At 40.2% G+C, this 26,842-nt stretch overlaps 1 protein-coding gene across 1 annotated transcript in view; it reads left to right on the plus strand.

The window, feature by feature from the left end:
- lrba (LPS-responsive vesicle trafficking, beach and anchor containing) overlaps positions 1-26,842 on the plus strand; it is an 897,133-nt gene that overhangs the window by 793,537 nt on the left and 76,754 nt on the right. The window contains exon 48 of the mRNA XM_043699616.2: positions 24,442-24,531. Within this exon, the coding sequence (XP_043555551.2) occupies positions 24,442-24,531 (90 nt within the window). The remainder of the gene's footprint in view (positions 1-24,441; positions 24,532-26,842) is intronic.

A 26,842-nucleotide genomic window follows, 5' to 3' on the forward strand; every position in this document is an offset into this window, starting at 1 on the left:
CCGAGGAAACTGATAAAGATGGTAAAAGCACATGTGATCAAAGGTAACTTGGCAAGTTGGATCCAAAATTGGCTTAGTGGCAGAAGACAGAGTGTGGTAGTAGATGGTTGTTTGTGTGATTGGAAGCCAGTATCCAGTGGCGTAACATGGAGATCAGTGCTGGGTCCCGGGGGAAGATGATAAGTAAGTTTGCAGATGACAGAAAGATTGGCCAGGTGGTTAACAGTGAGAAATAAGATCTTGGTTACAGAAAGATGTAAACGTATTGGTCAGACGGGCAGATCAGTGGCAGATGGAAATTAACCCTGCTAAGTGTGAGGTGATGCACTTTGGAAGAAGTAACAAGTCAAGGGAGTATTCAATGAACAGTGGGACACTAGGAAACTCAGAGCAGTAGAAGGATCTTGGGGTGCTTGTCATAGATCTCTGAAGACAGCTGGGCAGGCTAATAAGGTAGTTAAGAAAGTGTACGAGACACTTGCTTTTGCCAGTCGAGAAATAGATTGTAAGAGCAGGAATGTTATGTTGGATTTGTACAGAATTTTGGTTACACCACAACTAGTGTAGTGCACGCAGTTCTGGTCACTGCACTGTAGAAAGAATGTGGGTGCAGAGGATATTAGGATTTTGCCAGAGATGGAGCACTTCAGATATGAAGACAGGCTAGAAAACCTTAGGTTGTTTTCCTAAAAGCAGGAAAGGTTGAGGTGGGCATGATTGAAGTGCATAAGATTGAGGGTGATAGACAGGCTGGATAGAGAGCAACTGTTACCCTTAGTTGAATGGTCAGTAATAAGGGGGGGGAGGGGGCGGCTTACACCTTTTAATGTGAAAGGCAGGAGTTTTAGAGCAGAGTTGAGGAAAAACCTTTCATTCAGAGTGCGATGGGAGTATGGAACACACTGTCAGGTAAGCTCACAACTTTTAAAAGTACTTGAATGAGCACTTGAAGCATCATAACATTCAAGACTATGGGCCAAATGCTGGAAAATGGGACTATGATTGATTGAATGTCACCGAGGTACAGTGAAAAGCTTTGTTTATGAGCAGTACAAGCAGATCATAGTAAGCAAGGATGTACAGATCAAAAAGACTTAGACAGAAGCATACAGATTACATTGCACAGGGTGTGTGCTCAGTGAAATCAGTGTTAGCAAGATCAGCATTATTTGAGGCTAGTGAGTCAACTCCTCAGTCTGATAACAGCCGGGAAGAAGTTGTTCCTGAACCTGCTGGGGCATGTGTTCAGGCTTCTATATTTAGTATCGATCTCATGTAGTTTTGCTGGTACAGACTCGATGAGCTGAAGAAGCTTCTGTGCTGTTCTAGGATAGTGTGTGACTTGAAAGGGAAATTGCAGGTTGTGGTGTTTCCATGTATCTGCTACCCTTGTCCCAATCTGCTATATTGTTGAAGCTGGGGGTTGGAAGATGCTATCAAAGGAAACTATGCAATGGTTACACTGCAAGAATTCACCATCTTTGAAGTGGTACATACTGCTGTCATTATGCATCAGTGGTGAAGGTAGTGAATTTTGAAGGTGGTGAATGGAATAATAATCTTTATACATTCAGTTCTGAAATAATGCGATAGGTCCGTTCTCGTGTAATCTTGTGTTATAAGAAAATCACACAATAGCTACGCCATTTAAACTAATGGGGCTAGAATTGTGTTATAGCTAATACAGGATAGGAAAGTTCGTGATTTACAAATAACAGTCTAAATTTTTCAATCGAGTTAAAGGCAATTTGCGTTGAAGAAACACGTGTTATAGCAGAACCGGCTGTACCTAGATGGTATAAAGCTTGTTGAGTGTTTTAGCAGTTATATCCAGCTAGATAGTTACAGCAAATTACATCACACTCCTGAAATGTGCCTTGTAGATAGTTGAGGAAATAGGAGATGAGTTACTTGCTGCAGATTTCCTCACCTTTACCTGCTTTCGTAGCTAGTCCAATTCAGTTTCTAGTCAAAGGTAACCCCGAGGATATTGTTAGTTTTTTAGCTATAGAAATACTATTGAATGTCAAGCCAAGATGGTTAAATTCTCTCTTGTTGGAGATGGTCATTGCTTAGCATTTGTGTGTTGTAAATGTTGCTTGCTACTAATCAGCCAAACCTGAACGTTGTCCAGCTCTTGCTGCCTGTGGCCATGAGTTGCTTCAGTATATGAGGAGTTGCAAATGTTGCTGAACATTGGGCAGTCATAAGTGAACATATAGATGTTTGACTTTATGATGGAGGAGAAGCCATTCATGAAGCTACTGAAGATATTTGGACCTAGAACACTGTGGTGAAACGGTTAAAAATTATGTCCCAATACATGTGTGAATCTAACCGGAATGGAGGTGTTGCTTAGTCACATGAATGTTTATATCTGGAAAAGAGTATATCAGCTGGAAAAGTCTCCAGTTCGGTGAGTCTGCTCCGGGGTTACGTTTAACCGCCGAGCGTGGGTTGTTGGCAACCGCTCTACGAGAACTGACGGCTCCCAGTTCCGGTAACATGTAGAGTGAGTATAAGCCAGACCCGTTGGTTGTGGCGACGCTGCGGGGAATAAAATGCCCATATTCTAGCAGACTCGCCTCTTGGTCGTTTGTTCTGTGTCAGACTACTCTCCTACGAACCTGACCTTGAGAATTTTTTAAAACATTTGGCGTAGTCGAGCAGGGTCAATCGCAATTGAGGAGAGATTTTGATACAGAACAATGTTTTGGAGCAGACTCGCCTCTTGGTCGTTTGTTCTGTGTCAGACTACTCTCCTACGAACCTGACCTTGAGAATTTTTTAAAACAAACACAACCCTGAATAATTTCTGTAGTGATGTCCTGGGATTTGCCTGCCCTTGTGCATGAATCACAAGAAGTGGGTTGGCAGGTACAGCAGGTAATTAGAAGGCAAATGGAATATTGTCCTTCATTGCTAGAGGGATGGAGTTTAAAAATAGGGAGGTTGTGCTGCAGCTTTATAGGGTGCTGGTGAGGCCACACCTGGACTACTGTGTACAATTTTAGTCTCTACTTGAGAAAGGGTATACTAGCATGGAAGGGGTGCAGAGGAGGTTCGCTGGGTTGATTCTGGAGTTGAAAGGGTTGGCTTATGAGGAGAGATTGAGTATATTGGGCCTATTCTCATTATAATTTAGAAGAGTGAGGGAGAATCTTATAGAAACATATAAAATTATGCAGGGAATAGATAAGATAGAAACAAGGAGGTTCTTTCCATTGGCAGGTGAAACACGGACTAAGGGCGTACCCTCAAATTAAGAGGGAGCAGATTTAGAATTGATTTGAGGAGGAACTTCTTCCCCCATAGGTTGTGAATCTGTGGAAATCCCTGCCAGCGAAGCAGTTGAGGCTACTTCATTGAATGTTTTTAAGGCAAAGATCAATTTTTGAACAGTTAAAGAATTAAGGTTATAGTGAGGAGGCAGGTAAGTGGAGCTGATTCCACGAAGAAAATCGGCCAGATGGCCTACCTCTGCTCCTAATTCTTAAGTTGTAATGACTAAGATGCTTGTCCTACAACAACCACAACATTGTCTTTTGTGACAGGTGTCACTCCACCAATGGAGATTTTCCCTGAGTCCCACTGTGCTCAGTTTTGCTCGGGCTCCTTAATGCTATACCTTGTCAACTGTTGCCATGGGCAGTCATTCATCTCTTGAATTCAGCTCTTTTTTTTATGTGTTTGCACGAAGGCTGTTATATGGTCAGGAACTAAGTGGCCCTGGCAGAGTCCAAACTGATGGTGGCATTTTGTAGGGGTCTGAATAACGCTGACAATGGCGAGAATTCATGAGAAGTGAAGCAAGGCTTTTTCAATGTCAGGAGTCAGTCCTTCCATTCACAAATTGGGTATCAGGACTAATTTCTCTCAAGAGAACAGAGCAGTGCTTATTAATGTTGTCAGCTTGTTGTCAGCCTCATTGATGGTAAAATTCACTTGAGTAATATGCAACTTCCTATCCTATGAGAAAACTGGATGTCAACAATTCCTGACATAAAACTCAGAGCAGGTACTTGGCGACTTATTTCAGTGCTTGCTCCTCTGGACTGCCATCTTGAACACCCAGTAACAACGCCTCAAGGCATGCTCCAAAACACTTGCTGGTCAGTTGCATCTGACACCTGCCTGACTTTCAGGCCCTTTGCCATCTCATGTGTAGGGTGCTGATGCGCTTTAAAGCTGCTCTTCATCACTAACTGGCAACTAGCATTGAAATTCTGATGTAATAATGTTTTATGTACAAAAAAAGGCACCCAGCTCATGGATTGGACCAGGCTGAATCTCAGGACTGTTTGCTTGTTCTCTTAGTACTCACTCACCTTGAACCTAACTGGGTGCCCTTGTCATCCTTACCTTGCCTTTTTGAATTTTGCCCCATCATCATTAGAGCTACCAGATGGTATTACTTCCATCTTCCCTTACCATTTTGTGCAGACACAAAGCCAGGAAGCTTATATTAATTGAAAACTGTCATCATTTAAATCAATGGAGACAGACTGTAGTCAGGGGTCCCAGTACAATTAGTACAGGGCAGCCCATGCCCAGAGGCTTGGACTCAGTGTGGTCAGGTTAAGATCCTCTCCAAAAAAGAGTAGAGGAGCCAAACATTGGACTGTCCATCACCCATCTTGGCTCTTTTGGTTCTATTGTGAGCTGCTTTCTCCTGGAATGACAAAAAGGGAGGGATTGAGTCAGATGAAAGTGGGTGGCATAGCTGTTAGTGCTGGTGCTGGTGGCAGAAAGGTGGTGAGATGTCCCAAGTGTGGGAGTAGGCAGCACAAAGCCATACAGAGTTAGGAGGCAGGGAAGGTGGGCAAAAGTGAACCAGGGAAGATACCGCAAATAATATCAAGAGAGGTAAAGTGTGAGCCTTTGAGGGAGGTAGATGAAGCAGCAGAGGCAGAGTAACATGAGGTAGCAGAGACTAGATGGTGGCACTTACCCTGACCGAGCAGAGAAGGTCATCAACCTTCTTCTTCCACTGTTGGGCATTCTTCCAGATGGCTGACACCATAATGACTCAGGTGGCAACTTGGACTAGGCTGGCAAGGTCTCATGGTGTGGCATACCTCCCAGCAACTATCGGCCATGCAGCTTAGAGAGAATGTTGGTGCTTGGCTCACCCATTATTGAAGATAAGGATATTTGTCGCGTCTCATTTTCCTGTTGTTGAATTGTCCATCACTATGTAAAATTGGATGTAGCTGAACTACAGAGTTTAGATCTGTTCTGCTTGTTGTTAATTAGCCAAATTGGCAGCGAATTGTGTTTTGATTACCACATAACCTTGTTGCCAAGAAATGTTTCTGCTTGAATCAGGAGTTGTATAAATTGAATTAAAGTAGCCAATTGCCGAATCTTAACATAACAATCCATTCAGTTGTTTAAATGCACTTCAATGTCATCCAAATTAACAGAAGATATTTGATGAAATCTACTTTGTACAAAAATGATTATACAAAATATAATGCTTCATCAAATTGCTTGGTGTTTTAAATTGCACAGTTAATTGGATAATTATTTATTGTGAGTTTTTTATTAAAAGGTTTGAATTGTGAATTCTGTGCAAATGGGACTTGATTTCATTAATTTATAATTAATCTGAACATAAACAATTTGTCGTCAGCTGTATTTTACAGATCTAGTGTGCTTTTGCATTTTATACTTTAAATTAAATGGATGTTTTTCACTGTGATCATAAGAAGGAACCTCAAATGGTGTCATATAGATATTTTAACAACATCTGTTTATTTTTAAAATGTATGTTTATCCTCGTTGTCTACACTTAATGATTCATTATTCTTCAGTAAGCAAAACATCATAGCAATAAAAATTTAAAAATCTTGAAATTTTTTAAAATGGCATGAAGGGCAGTGTATCATTTTGAACTATTTAGCATATTCACTTAAATGATTGCAAAACACTTACTTGAGGAGAAACATGTATTGTTTATTTACACCTGTTTTTTGTCACTTTTCATTATTTCATCGACATTGTTGCAACCAACTTTAAATAATAATTTGGTTAAGTTTGCATAAAGTCATTTTTAAGAGTGGTCGGTAGTAACTATCCACCAAGCAAAAGGCAAGATGCTGAACAAAAGAGTAGTCAAAGAGGAAAGTTATAAAGTGATCTTTGAAGAGAGAAAAGGAAGTTATGAAAGAGAAGGGGAAGGGAGGTACAAATATTTTGTATTGCATTTGAGGTCAGCACCAAACCACTTTTTTTAAAATGAAGGGCTCTTGCCCGAAATGTCGATTCTCCTGCTCCTTGGATGCTGCCTGACCTGCTGTGCTTTTTCAGCACCACACTCTCAACCAAACAATTAGTGCCAGGCATTCTTTACATATACAGTTGCCCACAGATTTTCAACTGGAAGATGTAATGATTAGAAATCCAGAACAACACAGCACTCTCCACAGAAGTGTGGGTTCTTTGTGAACAGAGAAATTAACTGTCTCTCCTTAATCAATAAGAGTAAAGAATCCTTACTTTAGCAAGACATGTCATGACCAAAGGTGTAAAGTAGAATATTTAATTCAATGTCAAAATACATACAGAAACCAAAATAAGAGGAAAACAAGAAAGAGAGGGCAATAGAAGAAACAGAGAAAAACAGATTTTTTTTATTTTAAAACAAATCTCCAACATAGCATCATATGTTTATTACAGCACAAAGGAGGGATTTCAGCCCATCATTTCTATGCTGGCTCTCCAAATAAGCTGCTTATAGATGCCATTCTCCGGTAACCCTGCACATATTCTTTTTCAAATAGCAGTCTAATTCTTATTTGAATGCATTGGTTGAACCTGCCTCCAGATCCTGACCACTTAATCTGTGAATTTTTTTTCCTCACATCACCTTAGCTTTTTTTTACTTTAAATCTGTGCTTTCTTATTCTTGATCCTTTCACTAATGGAATTTTTTTTTCCCTATTTGCTCTGTCCATATCTCTCACGATTTTGAAGACTTCTATCAGATTTCCTCTCAGCCTTCTCTTCAATAAGACAAACAATTCCATCTCAACCAATTTCTCTTCTTAACTAAAGTCCTTCAACCTAGAACCATTCTCATAAAATCTTTTGCACCCTCTTCAATGTGATCACATCCTTCCTAAAGTGTGATGCCTAGAACTCCAGCTGAAGCTAAACTAAATTTTTCTATATATCCTCCCTACATTCAGTGTAACTGCCTTGTTCTTATACCAAGGACAGGTAAAAGGATGGGTTTGACCGCAGTGCCAAGGAATACTCCAAGTAGTTCAACCATTCTCTATCACCTGTCCTTTGTAGAAGGATTTGTAAAGAAGCATACCTTTGACCAGAAGTCCATTAGGAATTGATATAAGCACATAGCTCGAGACCCTGTGGGAAAAGAAGAGGGTGGATCCTGTTGCATGGTTCCTTCAGCAGACTGTCAGTCACTGCCTCATTGCCAGAACTTTCCAACAAGCACCAAGATGTAGTTTGGCTGGTGGTGAAAAGTGCACTGCCTGGTGGATCCTTCATGCTTGCCCAGTCTCTCTGCACTTTTGCATGCTGCTCTCAAAGCAGCTATGCTGGCAAGGAGACTGTCACTCATCTCCTTCTGGAAAATGTCTTTGCAAAGAAGTTCTGGAGAGAGTTGCAGTGATTTTTATTTAGGTTTGTTCCAAGCAATCCCATGACACAAAACTCTGCTATGTGGGCTGTTGTCCAGGTGCACATCGAGGCAGATTTGACAGTGCATGGGGGACCATCAACTTGATAAAAAATGCTCTTTGGTCTGCCTGAAACTTGTTAGTTTTCCAGTGCAAAGCGTTGACCTCGAATGAGTGTTGCAGACTGGCACATTCCAAGGTCCAGGGCTACGTGCTGAGGGATGCTGTAAACCCTGGGGCACCTGTCACAAGGCGCAGTGGAGAAAGTCCACTCTCTAAGGTCTTTCTGCTGAAGTACAATCTGAGTCATTTCAATTATCAGACCCTCTTGGTGCCTCCATGTATGTAAATATAGTAGTGTAAATGTACAAAATGCCTTGGGTTTTTTGGAACTACAGGGAATGCCAAATTCTAATGTATGTTTGTTCTAAATAGAACTGCTTCAGTGACTAGGGATGTACATAAAGTTTTTTTTAATGAATAAAATATATTTTTGCAAGAAAAAAACTGCCTTGCTCTTATACCCTATTTCTGTAACAAAGGTCTGTTTCATTTTGAGAAGTTCTTGCAGCCTTAATGGGAATATAAATAGTTTCCTTTATGTTTAGAAAATGCCTTTTCCGTTGCAACTGGATTGAAGCTCCAATGAGGAATGTCAAAATTCAACTATATTTTCTGAACAATCTATATGGAACTGTTTTATACTTGTACTTACTTATGGCTATTTTATGAATACAGTATCATACAAAAGGGATTGGGGTTCGGTCCAATTTATATAAATTACTTAAATGAGAATATAGAAGGCACGGTTAGTAAGTTTGCTGATGACACCAAGATTGTTATTATAGTGGACAGTGAAGAAGGTTATCTAAGATTACAAAGAGTTCTTGATTAATTGGGTCAATGTGTTGAAGAGTGGTAGATGGAGTTTAATTTGGATAAATGTTAGGTATTACATTTTGGTAAAACAAACAAGGCAGGATTTATACAATTAAATGTAGGCCCTTGGGTACTATTGTAAAACAGAGTGATTAAGGGGTTCAGGTGCATAAATATTTGAGGTTAGGATGATTAAGAAAGATTTGAGCGTACGTGCCTTCATTTTTCAGACCTTTGAGTACAGGAGTTGGGACATTATGTTGACGTTCTACAGAACATTAGTGAGGCCTCTTCTGGAGTATCATGTCCAGTTCTGGTTGCCCTATTATTAGATCGGATATTATCAAACTGAAGAGAGTTCAAAAGAGATTTACCAGTATGTTGCTTGGAATGAAGTGTTTGAGTTATAAGGAGAGTCTGGGACTTTTTTCATTGGAGCATAGGAGGTTGAAGGGTGACTTTATAAAGGTTTATAAAATCCTGAGGGCTACAGATAAGGTAAGTCACAGGTGTGTTTTCCCTAGGATGGAAAGTTTAAGGTGAGAGGACAAAGATTTTAAAGAGCAATGAGGGGAAATTTTCCTACATAGCGAGTTGTTTATGTGTGGAATGAATTTCAAATGGAAAAGGTGGATGTGGGTATAGTTAGAACATTTAAAAGACAAAGTTTGTGAGAAGATTTGTAACTCGGGTGCTCATTGTTGTGGTTTTGTTCGCCGCGCTGGAATTTGTGTTGCAGACGTTTCGTCTCCTGTCTAGGTGACATCCTCGGTGCTTGGAAGCCTCCTGTGAAGCGCTTCTGTGATCTTTCCTCCGGCATTTGTAGTGGTTTGAATCTGTCGCTTCCGGTTGTCAGTTCCAGCTGTCCGCTGCAGTGGCCGGTATATTGGGTTCAGGTCGATGTGCTTATTGATCGAATCTGTGGATGAGTGCCATGCCTCTAGGAATTCCCTGGCTGTTCTCTGTTTGGCTTGTCCTATAATAGTAGTGTTGTCCCAGTCGAATTCATGTTGCTTGTCATCTGCGTGTGTGGCTACTAAGGATAGCTGGTCGTGTCGTTTCGTGGCTAGTTGGTGTTCATGGATGCGGACCGTTAGCTGTCTTCCTGTTTGTCCTATATAGTATTTTGTGCAGTCCTTGCATGGGATTTTGTACACTACATTGGTTTTGCTCATGCTGGGTATCGGGTCCTTCGTCCTGATGAGTTGTTGTCTGAGAGTGGCTGTTGGTTTGTGTGCTGTTAGGAGTCCTAGTGGTCGAAGTAGTCTGGCTGTCAGTTCGGAAATGCTCTTGATGTATGGTAGTGTGGCTAGTCCTTTGGGTTGTGGCATGTCCTCGTTCCGTTGTCTTTCCCTTAGGCATCTGTTGATGAAATTGCACGGATATCCGTTTTTGGCGAACACCTTTGTAATAATTAAAAACACAGAAATAGAGATCACACACCGGATCATCAACGCCACACTCACAGGAATCCGATTCACTAGAGAGGAAGAAAAGGACAACCAACTCCCATTCTTAGATGTGATGGTACAGAGAACACCGAACGGAGAATTCACCACAAAAGTATACAGGAAAGCCACTCACACAGACCAAGTCCTGAACTACGAAAGCAACCACCCCAACACACACAAAAGAAGTTGCATCAAGACACTATTTAAAAGAGCCACAACACACTGCAATACACCAGAACTGCAAAAAGAGGAAGAAGAACACCTCTACAATGTATTCGCCAAAAACGGATACCTGTGCAATTTCATCAGCAGATGCCTAAGGGAAAGACAACGGAACGAGGACATGCCACAACCCAAAGGACTAGCCACACTACCATACATCAAGAGCATTTCCGAACTGACAGCCAGACTACTGTGACCACTAGGACTCATAACAGCACACAAACCAACGCCACTCTCAGACAACAACTCACCAGAACGAAGGACCCGATACCCAGCATGAGCAAAACCAATGTAGTGTACAAAATCCCATGCAAGGACTGCACAAAACACTACATAGGACAAACAGGAAGACAGTTAACGGTCCGCATCCATGAACACCAACTAGCCACGAAACGACACGACCAACTATCCTTAATAGCCACACATGCAGATGACAAGCAACATGAATTCGACTGGGACAACATTACTATTATAGGATAAGCCAAACAGAGAACAGCCAGGGAATTCCTAGAGGCATGGCACTCATCCACAGATTCAATCAATAAGCACATCGATCTGGACCCAATATACCGGCCACTGCAATGGAAAGCTGGAACTGACAACCGGAAGCGACAGATTCAAACCACTACAAATGCCACACACAAGCGCTTCACAGGAGTCTCCCAAGCACTGAGGATGTCACCTAGACAGGAGACGAAACGTCTGCAACACAAATTCCCAGCTTGGCAAACAAAACCACAACATTTAAAAGACATTTGGATAAGTCAATGAATAAGAAATGATTGGGGGATATGGGCCAAGTGCAGGCACGTGGGACTAGTTTAGTTTGGAATTATGGTCAGTATGGACAGTTTGGAGTGAAGGGTCTGTTTCCATATTCTATGATTCTCTTTTTTTAAATCATGAAAGTCCCACATTCTCAACCTCATCCCTCGTCTGAGTAGTAGAGACCCTCAGATTAAACCACCATCAGTCATCTCTCTAAAATAGAGCATCCGTATGGTCCTCAAGGACTATGGTGACTTTACCTTTGCTTTACCTTATTTTCAAAATAAAAAAATCTTACTATTTTACCCTATGCTCCCATAAATAAAGCCTAGGATACTGTATGCTTTATCAACTACTCTCTCAACTTGTCCCATTTCTTTTAATGACTAATGTACACATGTAGCTAGGTCCTCCTGCTCCTGCATACCCTTTAGAGTTGCACCATTTATTTTATATTATCTTTCCATATTTATCCTACCAAACTGTATCACTTTACATGTTTCCACATTAAACTTCATCTGACGCCTATTCCCCCCATGCCACAAACCTCTCTCTGTCCATTTGCACTATCTTCCACACAGTTTATCATGCAACCAGTTTTTTTTCATCATTTGCAACAGTTTAACAATATTCAAAGCCTTAAGGAAAGTGATTCCACACTTATAAAACCTAATTCATTTGCATTTCAAGAGACAAGCCTTTTAACATTTTCTGATGTGTTTAATGGATATGTATTATGTAAGTGTCCCAGCTTTACACAGTTGCATGCATCTCGCTACCAAGTCTATCAATGGTACAAATTTGAATGATTTACAAGTCACCTTATTCACTTAAATAATTCTAAGAAATTTTTACAAGTTGAAATTTTATCAGTTATTTACAACTATTATTGGTGCCGCTTCCCATTATTTCAGCTATATATGGAGATGTCTGGTTGCAGGGCAATCGATACAGAAGAACCTTGATTTCTGCATTTAAGTGCACATGGTAGACAGCAAAATGTGCTGTCTTATTTACTCCTTCACAGTACTGAAATGCAAGTTGTTAAATAATACATTATTTTCAAGGAGTCAATTAATAAAAATAAATTTTGAAGGATGTGGAGATTGAGTTGATTGGAAAAGCCAAGGTGATTGATGGATGTCATAGCTCAGGAATGAAAGGAGGAAGTTGAGATGTGGCGGTGATGTAAGGGGAATGGTCTAATGGATAGACTTGATGCAGCAAGTTATATGGATCTGATTAGCTGGATGAATGATGGGTAAGGTTCGAGATAAGGGATGGATGCCCTTGGATAGATTAAGCAGAAAAAGACTGATAGCAGGAGAGGTTGTAGGAAATAGACAGTTCTCTAAATCTTGAATGTGTAATCCAAAAGACTGTCCTTTCATTGAATAACAATCAAAGGTACAAGGAAAGACAGTTCACCGAGACCATTTGTTGTTGCAAACAGAAAGCAAAGTAATTTTTCTGCTCGTAAGGGTGTTTTCAGAGTAGCAAAACAACTTGATCGTGGAGCAATGATAATCAATGAGGTGGTCAGCATGTACTGATGATTAATTTCCTTAACAGCTACAATGACCACCCAGCAGATTTGAAGTAAAAAAAAATGACTCTTCTGTGAGGCTAATGACTGTCCTGGATCTCGTGAGGACATGGATTTTGAAGGTGAAATGAAGCATTTGTTCAGATTAACAGATGTTAATGTTATTTCAATTGGAGAGTCAGATTGTGGAGCGTTTCTGTGGAGCTTTTTAGTTTTGAACATTTGAAGTGGCTTCATTTGCCTTACATGAGTGTGGCATTTATAAGGAAATATTACTTTTCTTCACTGTATTTCAGGAATGTCTCCATGGAGTTATTTCCTTTGCAGGCAAGAGTATTGCTTCTCTGAACCTTTTCTCTTTTCTAAAACATTTTGATTTGTGATTCATTTGAAATTCAATGGTGGAATGCTGTACCTCTCCCTAAACCCCTTGAGAACAGAATTGTTGGCCATTAAAGTGGTCTTTAATTTGTTTACTACTGTGTCTAGTTCAGAGTATGGTACAGGAGAGGACCTCCAGAAATGAGATCTGAGTTATACCATGTTTCTCATGTAAGGCAGGGCCTGATCAGTCTGTCAGTTCAACAGAACAAGAGAGGAAAGAACTTTCCACGCTACTACTAATACTATATCCGCTTTCAGTAAAGAAGACTGCACTATTAAACTTTGTGCAAAAACTGAGATGAAGCAAAATTTATCATTTTGCTGCACGTACTTTTCCAGGCTGTTTGTTGCTGTGGCAGTTTAGTAACATCAGATCTTGTTTAGAGAGTTGACAGTTTATGAATACAGTGACTTTCACCTTCTCCACAAATAAGAGATACAGAAGCATCATTGCTTTTTCTTTAATTGTTCAAGGAGGCAAAAAGTGATGGCAATTTTAAGGATAGTAACTACAACAAAATTTATTCTTATGGCCTCTTTTTGCAAAGTACGACATTCCCGGATTGTTCACATTACTGTTATAGAATTGTTGATCTATGGAATGGTTGGCCTGTCTTGTCTGTGCTGACTATCTGCAAGGGTAAGTCATCTTGTTTCATTCCCCTGCCTTTTCCACATGTCCCTACAAATACTTCCCCGATAATTATTAAATTCCTTTTTCATGTCCATAACTGAGTTTACTTGCATCATACTACTTTCATTCCATATACTAAAAGATTCTCATGAATGGTTCTTCTGCTAGTCACTTTAAATTGGTACCTCCTTGTTCTCAACCCACCTTTGGGAATATTTTCTCTCTGTCTGCTCTATCCATCCTCCTTATAATATTCAACAATTGTATCAAATTTCTTTTGCAACAAGAACAGCTGCAGCTTCTTCAATCTTCAACAATTGAAGTTCCTCCTCCCTGCAGCTATTCTAATGATTTTTTCTGCACGTTCATTAATGCCTTTAGATCTTTACTAAAATCTGGTACCTAGAATTAGACACACAAGCCAATGTTTTGTTCAATTTTGCTTGACTTTTTTGCTTTTGTACTTTATTCCCCTTTATTAACTGTGTTATTAACATGTCCTGCCACTGTCAATAATTTTGCTCATTGATTCCCCCAGGTCGCTCTAGTCTTTTTTGGAATCTCCCTTTTATTGCATCATCTTGCATCTTCATTATTCCGAACAAAGTGTCTCACCTCACCCATTTCCTTGCATTAAATTTAATGTGTGACTTGTCATGCCATTTTGCTAAACTGCCTATGCCATCTTGCAGGAGAAAGTAAGGACTGCAGATGCTGGAGATCAGAGTTGAGAGTGTGGTGCTGGAAAACCACAGCAGGTCAGGCAGCATCCAAGGAGCAGGAGAATTGACATTTTGGGCATAAGCCGTTCATCAGGAGTGAGTTTTGCAGTTCTACATAAGTTGGCTATTTAACTATACATCCAAGCCTAGAGTCATCTGTAAGCTTTTAGTTTGTGCTATGTACAACTATGTCGAGTTCATTAATGTATATGAAAGAAAAGTAGTGGTCCTAGCACTGACACACAGCACGTGGGACTAGATTGGGTTGGGATATCTGTTCGGCATGGATGTTGAGTTGGACCGATGGTCTGTTTCCATGCTGTACATCTCTATGACATAGGGAACTCTGCTATATTCCTTACTCCAGTCTGACATGTAGCCATCTGTCACAAATCTGTTTCCTGTCACTTGGCCAACTTTGTATCTGTTCCTTTTCTGCCATGGTGTTTAACTTGGATAACAAACTTGTCTTTTCAGCGTTTGGAAATCTAGGTGCATCACGTCAACTGCATTACTTTCATCAACCCATTTTTGTTACCTCATCAATCAGCGAAATCTGATATGCTTTTAGCAAATGTAAACTGGCTTTCCTTAATGAACCCGCTTTTGTCCAAGTGGGTGTATAATTTTTTTCATGAGTAATCATTTGTTAAAACTTTCCCAATATTGAGTTGAAACTCACCAGCTTGTAGTTGCTGGGTTTATTCTTACACCACTTTTCAACAAAGCTGTAACATGACAAAGCAGAGAACAAGATAAGACTGATAAACTAAACTGCATTTATTTCAATGCAAGGGGCCTAACAGGGAAGGCAGATGAACTCAGGGCATGGTTAAGAACATGGGACTGGAATATCATAGTAATTACAGAAATATGGCTCAGGGATGGACAGGATTGGCAGCTTAATGTTCCAGGATACAAATGCTAAGGAAGGACAGAAGGGGAGGCAAGAGAGAAGGGGGAGTGGTGTCTTTGAGAAGGGATAGCATTACAACTGTACTGAGGGAGGATATTCCCAGATATACATCCAGAGAAGTTATTTGGGTGGAACTGAGAAATAAGAAAGGGATGATCACCTTATTGGGATCGTATTATAGACCCCTAATAGTCAGAAGGAATTTGAGAAACAAGCTTGTAAGGAGATCTCTGTTATCTGTAAGAATAATAGGGTGGTTATGATAGGGGATCTTAAATTTCCAAACATAGACTGGGACTGTCCTAGTTCAAAGTTTGTGAGAAGATTTGTAGCTCGGGTGCTAGTCGTTGTGGTTCTGTTCGCCGAGCTGGGAATTTGTGTTGCAGACATTTCGTCCCTTGTCTAGGTGACATCCTCAGTGCTTGGGAGCCTCCTGTGCAGCGCTTCTGTGATGTTTCCTCCGGCATTTATAGTGATTTGTATCTGCCGCTTCCGGTTGTCAGTTCCAGTTGTCTGCTGCAGTGGCCGGTATATTGGGTCCAGGTCGATGTGTTTGTTGATAGAATCTGTGGATGAGCGCCATGCCTCTAGGAATTCCCTGGCTGTTCTCTGTTTGGCTTGTCCTATAATAACACTACTGTTATAGGACAAGCCAAACAGGGAACAACCAGGGAATTCCTAGAGACATAGCACTCATCCACAGATTCTATCAACAAACACATCGACCTGGACCCAATATACTGGCCACTGCAGCGGACAACTGGAACTGACAACTGGAAGCGGCAGATACAAATCACTATAAATGCCGGAGAAAAGATCACAGAAGCGCTTCACAGGTGGCTCCCAAGCCCTGAGGATGTCACCTAGACAGGGGACGAAACGTCTGCAACACAAATTCCCAGCTCGGCGAACAGAACCACAACAACACTGCCCTAGTATTAAGGTTTAGATAGAGAGGAATTTGTTAGGTGCGTACAAGAAAATTTTCTGATTCAGTATGTGGATGTATCTACTAGAGAAGGTGCAAAACTTGACCTACTCTTGGGAAATAAGGCAGGGCAGGTGACAGGTGTCAGTGTCGGGGAGCATTTTGGGGCCCGCGACCATAATTTTATTCATTTTAAAATAGTGATGGAAAAGGATAGACCAGATCTAAAAATTGAAGTCCTAAATTGGAGCAATGCCAATTCACAGGTAAGGGACGGCTGGAAAATGGGAAGCCTTCAGAAATGAGATAACGAGAGTTCAGCGACAGTATATTCCTGTCAGGGTGAAAGGAAAGGCTGTGAGGTACAGGGAATGTTGGATAACTAAAGAAATTGAGGATTTGGTTAAGAAAAAGAAGGAAGCATATGTCAGGTATACACAGGATTGATTGAGCGAATCCTTAGAAGAGTATAAAGGCAGCAGGAGTATACTTAAGAGGGAAATCAGGAGGGCAAAATAGGGACATGAGATAGCTTTGGCATACAGAGTTAAGGAGAATCCAAAGGGCTTTTTCAAATACATTAAGGACAAAAGGGTAATTAGGGAGAGAATAGGGCCCCTCAAAGATCAGCAAGGTGGCCTTTGTGTGGAGCTGCAGGAGATGGGCGAGATACTAAAGAGTATTTTGCATCAGTATTTACGGTGAAGAAGGACATGGAAGATATAGAATGTGGGGAAATAGATGGTGACATCTTGAAAAATGTCCATATTACTGGTGGATGTCTTGAAATGCATAAAAGTGGATAAATCCCTAGGACTTGATCAGGTGTACCCTAGAACTCTATGGGAACCTAGGGAAGTGGTTACTGGGCCTCTTGCTGAGATATTTGTATCATCGATAGTCACAGGTGAGGTGCCGGAAGACTGGGAGTTGGCTAACGTGGTGCCACTGTCTAAGAAAAGTGGTAAGGACAAGCCAGAGAACTGTAGATCAGTGAGCCAAATGTCAGTGGTGGGCAAGTTGTTGGACGGAATCCTGAGAGACAGGATGTACATGTATTTGGAAAGGCAAGAACTGATTAGGGATTGTCAACATGGCTTTGTATGTGGGAAGTCATGTCTCATAAACTTGATTAAGTTTTTTGAAGAAGTAACAAAGAGGATTGATGAGGGCAGAACAGTGGACGTGATCTATATGGACTTCAGTAAGGCGTTCGACAAGGTTCCCCATGGGAGACTGGTTAACAAAGTTAGATCTCATGGAATACAGGGAGAACTAATCATTTGGATACAGAACTGGCTCAAAGGTAGAAGACAGAGGGTGGTGATGGAGGGTTGTTTTTCAGATGGTAGCCTGTGACCAGTGGAATGCCACAAGGTGCTGGGTCCACTACTTTTCATCATTTATATAAATGATTTGGATGTGAGCATGAGGTATAATTAGTAAGTTTGCAGATGACATCAAAATTGGAGGTGTAGTGGACAGCGAAGAAGGTTACCTCACATTACAACGGGATCTTGATCAGGTGGGCCAATGGGCTGAGAGGTGTCAGGTGGAGTTTAATTTAGATAAATGCAAGGTGCTGCATTTTGGGAAAGCAATCTGAGCAGGACTTATACACTTAATGGTGAGTTCCTAGGGAGAGTTGCTGAACAAAGAGACCTTGGATTGCAGGTTCATAGCTCCTTGAAAGTGGAGTCGCAGGTAGATAGGATAGTGAAGAAGATGTTTGGTATGTTTCATTTTTTGATCAGAGTATTGAGTACAGGAATCAGGAGGTCATGTTGCAGTTATACAGGACATTGGTTAGGCCACTGTTAGAGTATTGCATGCAATTCTGATCTCCTTCCTATCAGAAAGATGTTGTGAAACCTGAAATGGTACAGAAAAGATGTCCAAGGATGTTGCCAGGGTTGGAGGATTTGAACTTTCAGGAGAGGTTGAAAAGGCTAGGGCTGTTTTCCCTGGAGCGCGGAGGTTGAGCGGTAGCCTTCTAGAGGTTTATAAAATCATGAGGGGCATGGATAGGATAAGTAGACAAAGTCTTTTCCCTGGGTGGGGGAGTGCAGAACTAGAGGGCATAGGTTTAGGGTGAGAGGGGAAAGATATAAAAGAGACCTAAGGGGCAACATTTTCACACAGAGGGTGGTACTTAAATGCAATGAGCTGCCAGAGGAAGTGGTGGAGGCTAGTAAAATTGCAACATTTAAAAGGCATCTGGATAGGTATACGAATAGGAATGGCTTGGAGGGATATGGGCCGGATGCTCGTCAGCATGGACAAGTTGGACCAAAGGGTCTGTTTCCATGCTGTACATCTCTATGACTCTATCTGCAACTCTCCAACCCTCTGGCCTCCAACCCTGTATTTAATGATGATTACAAGACATGGCTAGTACTTCTGCCTTACAGTATCCTTAGATGTAGTTGATCTGGTCCTGTTGACTTCTCCACTTTAAATACAGCCAGCTAGCTAATATCTCTTTCCTCATTCAGCATTTCATCCACCTCTTCTTCCAGTATGATTTGGACAGAACATTCTCCATCTGCAAGACAGTACTCATTTAATATCTCAGCAATGCCTACCTCTCCTGATTCAAAGCATTTTTTGATTTCTAATTTTCTCCATTCCTCCTTTTCCCATCCTTTTATTTGCTACACGCTTATCAAAGACTTTTGGGTTCCCACTTTTGTTACCTGACGGTTTCTTCTTATACTCTCTCTTGACTTTCTTTTCTCACTTACCCTCTGAAATTTCAATATTCTTCATGTTTCATAATTGCGTTATCCATCTGACATTGGCACTTGTGCACCTTTTCTGTGTCATCTTACTTTCATCATCCTATTACTCTCCCTTGTAGTACTATACTTTAATGTATCCAAATTATTTCTTGTTTAAAAATATGAAGTTGATGTATTAATATTTTTTCCCTACTCATTGTTTCAACTTAAACAGGCCAAATCAACTCTCTTCCCATTGAAGATATTCCTTTCCCAAATAATTACTTTTACTCTGGGTTTCCTTATCCTTTTCCATCGCCAATTTAAAGCACTCTAATATTTCTTCAATAAAGCTCCCTGACAACACTTGACTCACTTGACCCATCACATTTCCCTAAATCAGATCCAGCAGTGTTTCCTTCCTTGTTGAGCTGGAAACATACTAATCTAGAAAATTCTCCTGAACCAACTTCATAGATTCTTCTCCTTTTCTTCCCTTTACTAATTTTCCAATTTATATTAGGATAATTGAAGTCCCTATTACAGTTTTTGCATCTCTAATTTCCTTGCAGTTCCCCTACATCTTTCCCAGTCGATTTGGGATTATAGAATAACACAATAGAGTCATGCAGAAGAAACAGACCCTTCGCTCCAACCAGTCAATGCCGACCATTACCCCAAATTAAACTTGTCCCACCTGCCTGCATTTGCCTGTATCTCTCCAAACGTTATTCATGTAATTATCCAAATGTCTTTTAAACGTTATAACTGTACTTGTGTCTATCACTTCTGGAAGTTGATTCCACACATGAACTGCTCTATGTTAAAAAAATTGTCCTCATCCTTCTTAAATCTTTCTTCTCTTAAAAATATGCTCCCTTGTCTTGAAATCCCCCACCTTCAGGAAAAGACACCTGCCATTTATCTAATTTAAGCCCCTCATTATTTTATAGACTTTTATAAGGTCACCCCTCAACTCCTTCACTCCAGTGAGAAAAGTCCTAGCCAATCCAGCCTCTGCTTATAATTCAAACCGTCTATTCCCGGCACCATCCTGGTAAATCTTTTCTGAATCCTCTCCAGCTTAATAATATCATACCTGTAACAGGACGACCAGAACTGGAAGCAGTATTTCAGAAGAGGCTTCACCAATGTTCTGTACAACATCAATATGATCACCCAACTCCCATACACAAAGGTCTGAGCATTGAAGGCAAGCATGCTAAATTCCTTCTTAACCACCCTACATATGATGGAAACTTCAAATAATCTGTACCTGAACCCCTATCTCTCTGTTCTGCCATACTACCTAAGGCCCTACTTTTAATTATATAAGTCCTGCCCTTGTTTGCTTTACCAAATGCAATATCTTGCATTAATCCAAATTAAACTCTAATCTGCCATTCCTCAGCCCATTGACCCTATTGATCAAGATCTCTTTGTAATCTTAGATAACCTTCTTCACAGTCCATTATACCACCAATTTTGATGTCATCTGCAAACCTACTATCTGTTTTTTCAGTTCTAGCCAATAGATTGTGACCATGATTCTTCTGGGTTATCCTTTCCAACACCACACACTGTTCTCCATGATCAGGATATCCTTCTCTCTATCCTTCCTGAGCACATTATATCCAGGAATATTTAGAACTCAGTCCTGTCATTTTTGTTAAAATCGCACAACACCAGGTTATAGTCCAACAGGTGTATTTGGAAGTAGACGTTTGTACTTCCAAATAAACCTGTTGCATTATAACCTGGTGTTGTGTGATTTTTAACCTTGTCCACCCCAGTCCAACACGAGCAACTCCACATTCCGTTTTTTATTGAGCAAGGTCAGCATTCTTGCCACAATGTTATATTCCCACATTGCTCTATGAACCTACAGCTCATCAACCTTATTTTCTCCACATGCAACTCTAATTTACAATTTACTTTGCTACCTAACCTGTTATTATTTCTGACTCTAGTGCTATCTGCCTCATGCAACGTCTGTCTTGATTTTTCCACACTCTGCCTGCAATTATATTATTCTGCTCTGCGCAGTTCAACAACACTCTCAATTGCTTTATACTGCTTCCAGCCTGCTTAACACTGCCTCACACCACTTGCAGCCAACTTTACATAGCTCTGCCCTTTGGGTCTCCCTTTATGTGGCTCCATTCCTGCTTGTTTTATGTAGGTCTACTCTTGACCTATATGTTGCTTCATTTTTGACCTGTGTAGTTCTGCTCAATTTACAATGTGTTTTTTCAACCAATCCACATGAGATGTTTTAGTGCAATCCTGGTGAGAGAGAAGGTTGTAGGGAGTGTCGTGAAAAGGTTATGAAAGCTGGAAATTATTTCGAAAGGAAATTCAAGTGTTTCAGGCCATTGGCAGCTGAAGTTAGAATTGTCAGTAGTGATCTAAATAAAGAGGCCACAATGAGAGGAAAATAAATATCTCTGAGTTGTAGTGCTGGAAGGGATTAGAGATGAGGCATGTAGAACCATGAAGGAATTTGAAAATTAGAGATTTTAAAATCAAGTTATTGCCTGATTTGAAGTCATTATCGGCTGGAAATGGAGTGGTAGGTGAATGGAAATTGGTGTAGGTTAGGATACAGAGTTTTGGATCACCTCGGAATTTCGCAGGGTAGAAGATGGGAGGCAAGCAGGAATGCTTAGGAATTGTCAAGATAACAAATAACAAAGATATGGATGAGACTTGCAGCAGCAAATGAGCTGAAACAGGTGCAAAGTAAAGTTTATGTATGTAGTAATTGGTGATTTTCTCATGGTATGGATGTGTAGTCAGCAGGGAGAAAGTGAGGACTGCAGATGCTGGAGATCAGAGTCGAGAATGTGGTGCTGGAAAAGCACAGCAGGTCAGGCAGCATCTGAGGAGCAGGAAAATCGACGTTTTGGGCATAAGCCCTTCATCAGAGTGAGCCAGCAGCCCATTTCAGGCTAATATGACAGCAAGGTTATGCACAATCAGGGTGAGTCTTAAACTGTTTCCATGGGGAGGCATGATATTTTAGTCTAGGGACGCGGTATTTGTGACACAGGCTAAAGATGTCGGCTTTATATTTACAATCGTACTTCAAGAAGTTTGTACATCCAATACTGCATTTTGGACAAGCAATGTGACAGGATAGATCAGTGCTTTCCAAAGTAGAAGTTGGGACTCCAGGTGACATTGCGAACTGAAATTTTGGGGTTGTGAGCTTTGAGACAGCAATGGTTATTGTGGAGTTCTGACAAGGCATTGCAACAACTGTACTCCCACTCTAGTGTAAGAAGTCATGACAATTTTCAAGCCTTGAAATGGAGTCACAGCGAGAAAATATTTGAGAAGCACTGATTTCAAGAGTCTGGCCGCATCAACAGAGGTGGCGATGAGATTGACCTAGGTGTCATCAGCACACATTTGGAAATTGATGCTTTGTCCAATCATGATACTGGGTGGCAGCATATACATAAAATTTGGAGGGCGTCAAGATTCATAAAGAACCATAGATAATAGTACAAAAGCAGGAAGAAAAACCATTGCTTGAGAAACAATTGAGACACTGAAAGTGATTAAATTGATAAGAACACAACCAGGTGAGTGCAGTGTCACACAGCCTGGTGTCAGTGGAAGTGTGTCAGGATATGGTCAGCTATGTCAAAAGCAGCAGATCAGTTAATAGGGCGTCAGGATAGGGAATAGTTCAGCTTTATCGTAGTCACAAAGAAGCAGGAGTAGTTTGTATTCCTGAAAGAAACAACTTAACATGATCAATATAGAGTAAAATTCAATCAATGTGTGGAATTTCATCAGAAGTTGAGTTTTTTTTAAATACATATATCCGAATATTTGAAGAAAGGTAAACCCTTTGCATAAATCCTTTCATTTAATTTTGGTTGACAGGGGTTGTGGGGTGGGGGGGGTGGAATTCAAAAGAAGCTTTACTATCATCAAAAATATTGAGGAGCATTTCTTAATTTTATTCTCTTTAAACTAAAATTGAGTACATGAAGACAACTTTGCAATCTGGACTAGGAGCAGAATTCTCTCAGATACTGGATGACCTGGGCATTGGTGAGTAAGTTGTGAGAATCACGGGAGGTTTGCAGTGAGAAGCTACATGCCATCAAGAGCAAAATGTCGAATTTTCCAACCAAGTATTGAATGGCAAGACCTGATTCTCACAAGAGATCAACATGGTGCCTACTTTGCATGTATTAGCATGCACTACATTGTGTCACCTCATTAGTGTACAGTTTCCTATTCTCCCTTCTCTGGATAGAAACTGGACAGCAATAATTCTCGATTTGAAAATAGAATGGGTACCTGGCAACTCTAACTTGCCACTTGCTCCTCCAGACTTCCATCAGTCACCAATATTTCATGGCACATTAAATGGGCAGTGACTGCACAGACCTCCCATCCAGCAGGACTCCCAGATCCATGTCAGCAAAACAAGGTTCCAGTTATCCTCTGACCAGTATGTCCAGGACAAATGAAACAGAATTTGCAGGGCAGCTGGAGAATACCAGAGTGACCATATGCACAGCAAGGCTTTAAAGATGGTGCCAGCACCAGGAATCCAGGAGGGCCTGCAATGACCAGTAATTCTACTTGTGGGAGAATAAGATGAGAGGAGCACCACATGTGGGACCTCGAAAATCAACAAGTTTGGAAAGATAATACAACAAAGCCAGCTGGGGCTCAAAGGGAAAATCCTTGCATAAACTCAGCATAAGATTCAGCCTTTTTTCTTTCTACCATATCCTCATTTTTTAAAAGAAAAATGGTTGACTTAGGGAAGAGTATGCCTGTTCTGTGTGGGTAAAATGACTGTAGAATTTAAGGTGGAACACTTTACATACTGCAATCATATTTCTAGATCAAGATTAAAAACACACTGTTTTGTAATTGTTTTAATTTGTCTTGAAATCAACATATTTTGCTCATGTCATTCAATAATATTAAAAAAATTGCAAATGTTCCAGCCAGAAAAAGCATGCAATTTGATCAAGGCAGAATAATTTTAAGGACTGAAAGGGATTATTAAACATCCTGGAAATAAATGTCATATTTGAAATGTATAATAAACCACTGGAAATATGAATAGATGAAGATATTGAACAGAGTACAAAAAAGCTCCTTTGTTTACATTTGCATCTTATTGAGCAGGAAAGTCACTACTGATGAACCATTCTGTATTTCACTGTTGCCACACTCAGTTATATTCAATCAGCCATCTGGCATAGAAAATGCTAATATATGTTTAAGCTTAGTTCTGCTCTTATTTACTAAGAAATGCAAAACCAGGAGGCAATACACTCTGAGAGACAAAACAAAGGCAAGGTCAGAATTATGGCTGTAACAGCCAGTTTCTGTTTCTTATCAAATGGGGGGTGGGGGAGTGGGAATGAGAATGTTTTAAGAGTGTTTCGTGGAAATAACATGTACAGTTAAGTGATGAGATAATCCTAGGTGTTAGTGCCAAGCTCCCAACCAGAGGGAACATACGGGCTTGATTTTCAGTATGATGTAATCCAGACGTGTTGCATGACATTTTCAGGTGACCATTTAGTTACTAATGCCTATGATCAGCACTTTTATCATATGCTTGTGTCTTTCCTGCAGGCGGTTGAAGCTCAAATTCGTAGCTTTGGTCAAACTCCTTCTCAACTTTTAATAGAGCCACATCCTCCCAGAAGCTCTGCCATGCAAGTGGTAAGTATATTATACCCTAGTAACCATGCATGTCCAGCTGCTCCTTAAATCTAATTCCAAATGTGGAGTTGGTGTTGCCTACTTTGAAGAACCGTCCAACTGTCTTCATGCTAAACTCATTTGTGCTGCCTTGCACTTGAATATCTTTCTAATTATTACAAGCTATTAAGAGGAACCCCGATATGGCCTACTACTGTATATTTTATTAAATTAGATGTATGTTAACTGAAACTTCTGTGTTAACAAAAGCTCCAATAATTTATTGTCACTATATTGTTATAGGCTAGATGCTGAGTAGTGTACTTATGTGATGAAATGTTAGAAATCATGCTATGTTTCTTGAATTTATCTGATATGTATTTTGAATTATTTTATATGTAGTATGTTGTTGCTCCTAATTCTTCATCTGTCTTGGTAAGTATATTACATCTGTCAGTATGATATCAAACCAAGCCTACTGAGGTTTCCATGTATGATCTATGTTTGCATGCTTTAGCTAAGTACTGTAAGACCAATATTGTTTCCCTTAGTGTCCTAAGGTTAGAGTGTGGTGAAGCTTGACGACTGGTCACTATCCAGGGACCTCCGCTGGAATGCTATGGAAGGACAGACAAGGCTTGACTGTGGTTGCCTCAAATCTTGCAAACACTATCTCCTTCTTGTGCTCAAACATAAGAACAAGTACTTGAATAAAGTGCCAGTGGTCCACCATTGCTAATAAGCTAGTGTCAGGCATGAGCTTCAAAGGTGAAAGTGTGCAGGGTTTGTGGAAAGCAATTTACATTCAAAAGTTAGATATAAAGTAGACTTGCATTTAGTCTTGACATGGTAAAGTACCTGTGTTTTTAACCTTGGCATTTTCTCAGCATCAGGTACAAGGAACGTTTTGCTTCTACACATGTAAGAGGTGATGCCAAATGTAGTTTTGTTTTAAGTTATTTGAAAATATAGGTAATAGAAGTGACCAGAAGTTAACCATAGAACACTAAGGGGAATAATATTGGTCCTACAATGATTAGCTAAGGCATGCAAATGTAGGCCATACCTGGGAACTTCAATAGGCTTTGTATGATACTATATAGGCAGATTGGTTATGTAAGAATAATAATACTAAATGTTTTATCCCTAATGCTCCTGCTCCTTTGATGAAAGAGGAGACTGGATGGCAAAGCACATTTATTAGTCCTCTGTGCCATGCAAGTGGTTGAATACAGGCCCAATTTCCACATAATGACTTTCTGATATATCCAAACTACCAGAGGTCATTTAGGAGAATCAAGACACATAACCCTTGGCTGTTCTTTTACAATGTAAGAATGCAAAAATAGAGCAGCGTAGCAGAGAAACATCAACCTAAGAGCTAGCAAATGTGGAGAGAAGAGAACAAAGCATGTTGTATTTGATGCTGGAATGGAGTTAAAGACTTTACCAAAATAACTAAGGATGGGGTGCTTTCCTTCTGTCAAAATTATAGTTTCTCTTTATTCTTTAAATCACCTGATAAAAATTCATTGAGTTTCACCAAGCAAATTAGCTTTCAAAATGAGACACAGATTTTAGAAAATAAGGTTGTGTCATGCTGTGCAATGTGCATCAGTGGTAATTTATACCAGGTGTGGTAATTAGTAGACAAACGTACAATGCATATTTGTCTGCTGAGGTTTCTGTTGGCCTATCCCCTAGTGCTTTCAGTGGATCAGATAGTTGGATTTAATTGAGGCTACATCAGATGAGGCATTACTGACACCTTTAATTGAATGAGTGTCTGGGGAGGATTAACTCATAATATTGATTGGCTTTTAGCCACTCTCACAGAAGGGTGTCACTGAAGCTTATTATCAACATTATTTTTGGTCCTTTCTTTATGCTCCAAAAATCGAATTCCTGCTTTAACAATGCAAGTATGGGTTGTGATGATTCTTCCTTTACTTTGTCTTCCGATGACATCCGGTTGAATTCAATTTCTTGTTTATGTCTTCAGAGTGGCTGTTTACCAGTTGTAGTTTTCTATGAAGTGGAGTAATTTGCTGTTTCACCTGACTGTAATTGTGTGTGAAATGTTTTAAGATGTTTCAGTATTACAAATACAAGTATTTTTATGTATTCTACTTTTTGTCGAAAGCCTTAACCCATTATTCTTTACTGATGCCTTGAATTTATTTTCAGTTTCTTCTGTCTGAAATGTCTTTTTTCTTCCACAACTCAAACCTCCACTTTAATTTTCACCAATGTTAGTTTATTTGCAATGTATGTAAATAAATGCCCTTTACATCTTGAAAATTTTAAAGTTTGTTTATACTTTTATGTTTTT

Source organism: Chiloscyllium plagiosum, unplaced genomic scaffold (assembly GCF_037043375.1).
Source record: "Chiloscyllium plagiosum isolate Xiang-an unplaced genomic scaffold, Cpla_swu_hap1 HiC_scaffold_1, whole genome shotgun sequence".
NCBI classification, from domain to species: Eukaryota; Metazoa; Chordata; class Chondrichthyes; order Orectolobiformes; family Hemiscylliidae; genus Chiloscyllium; species Chiloscyllium plagiosum.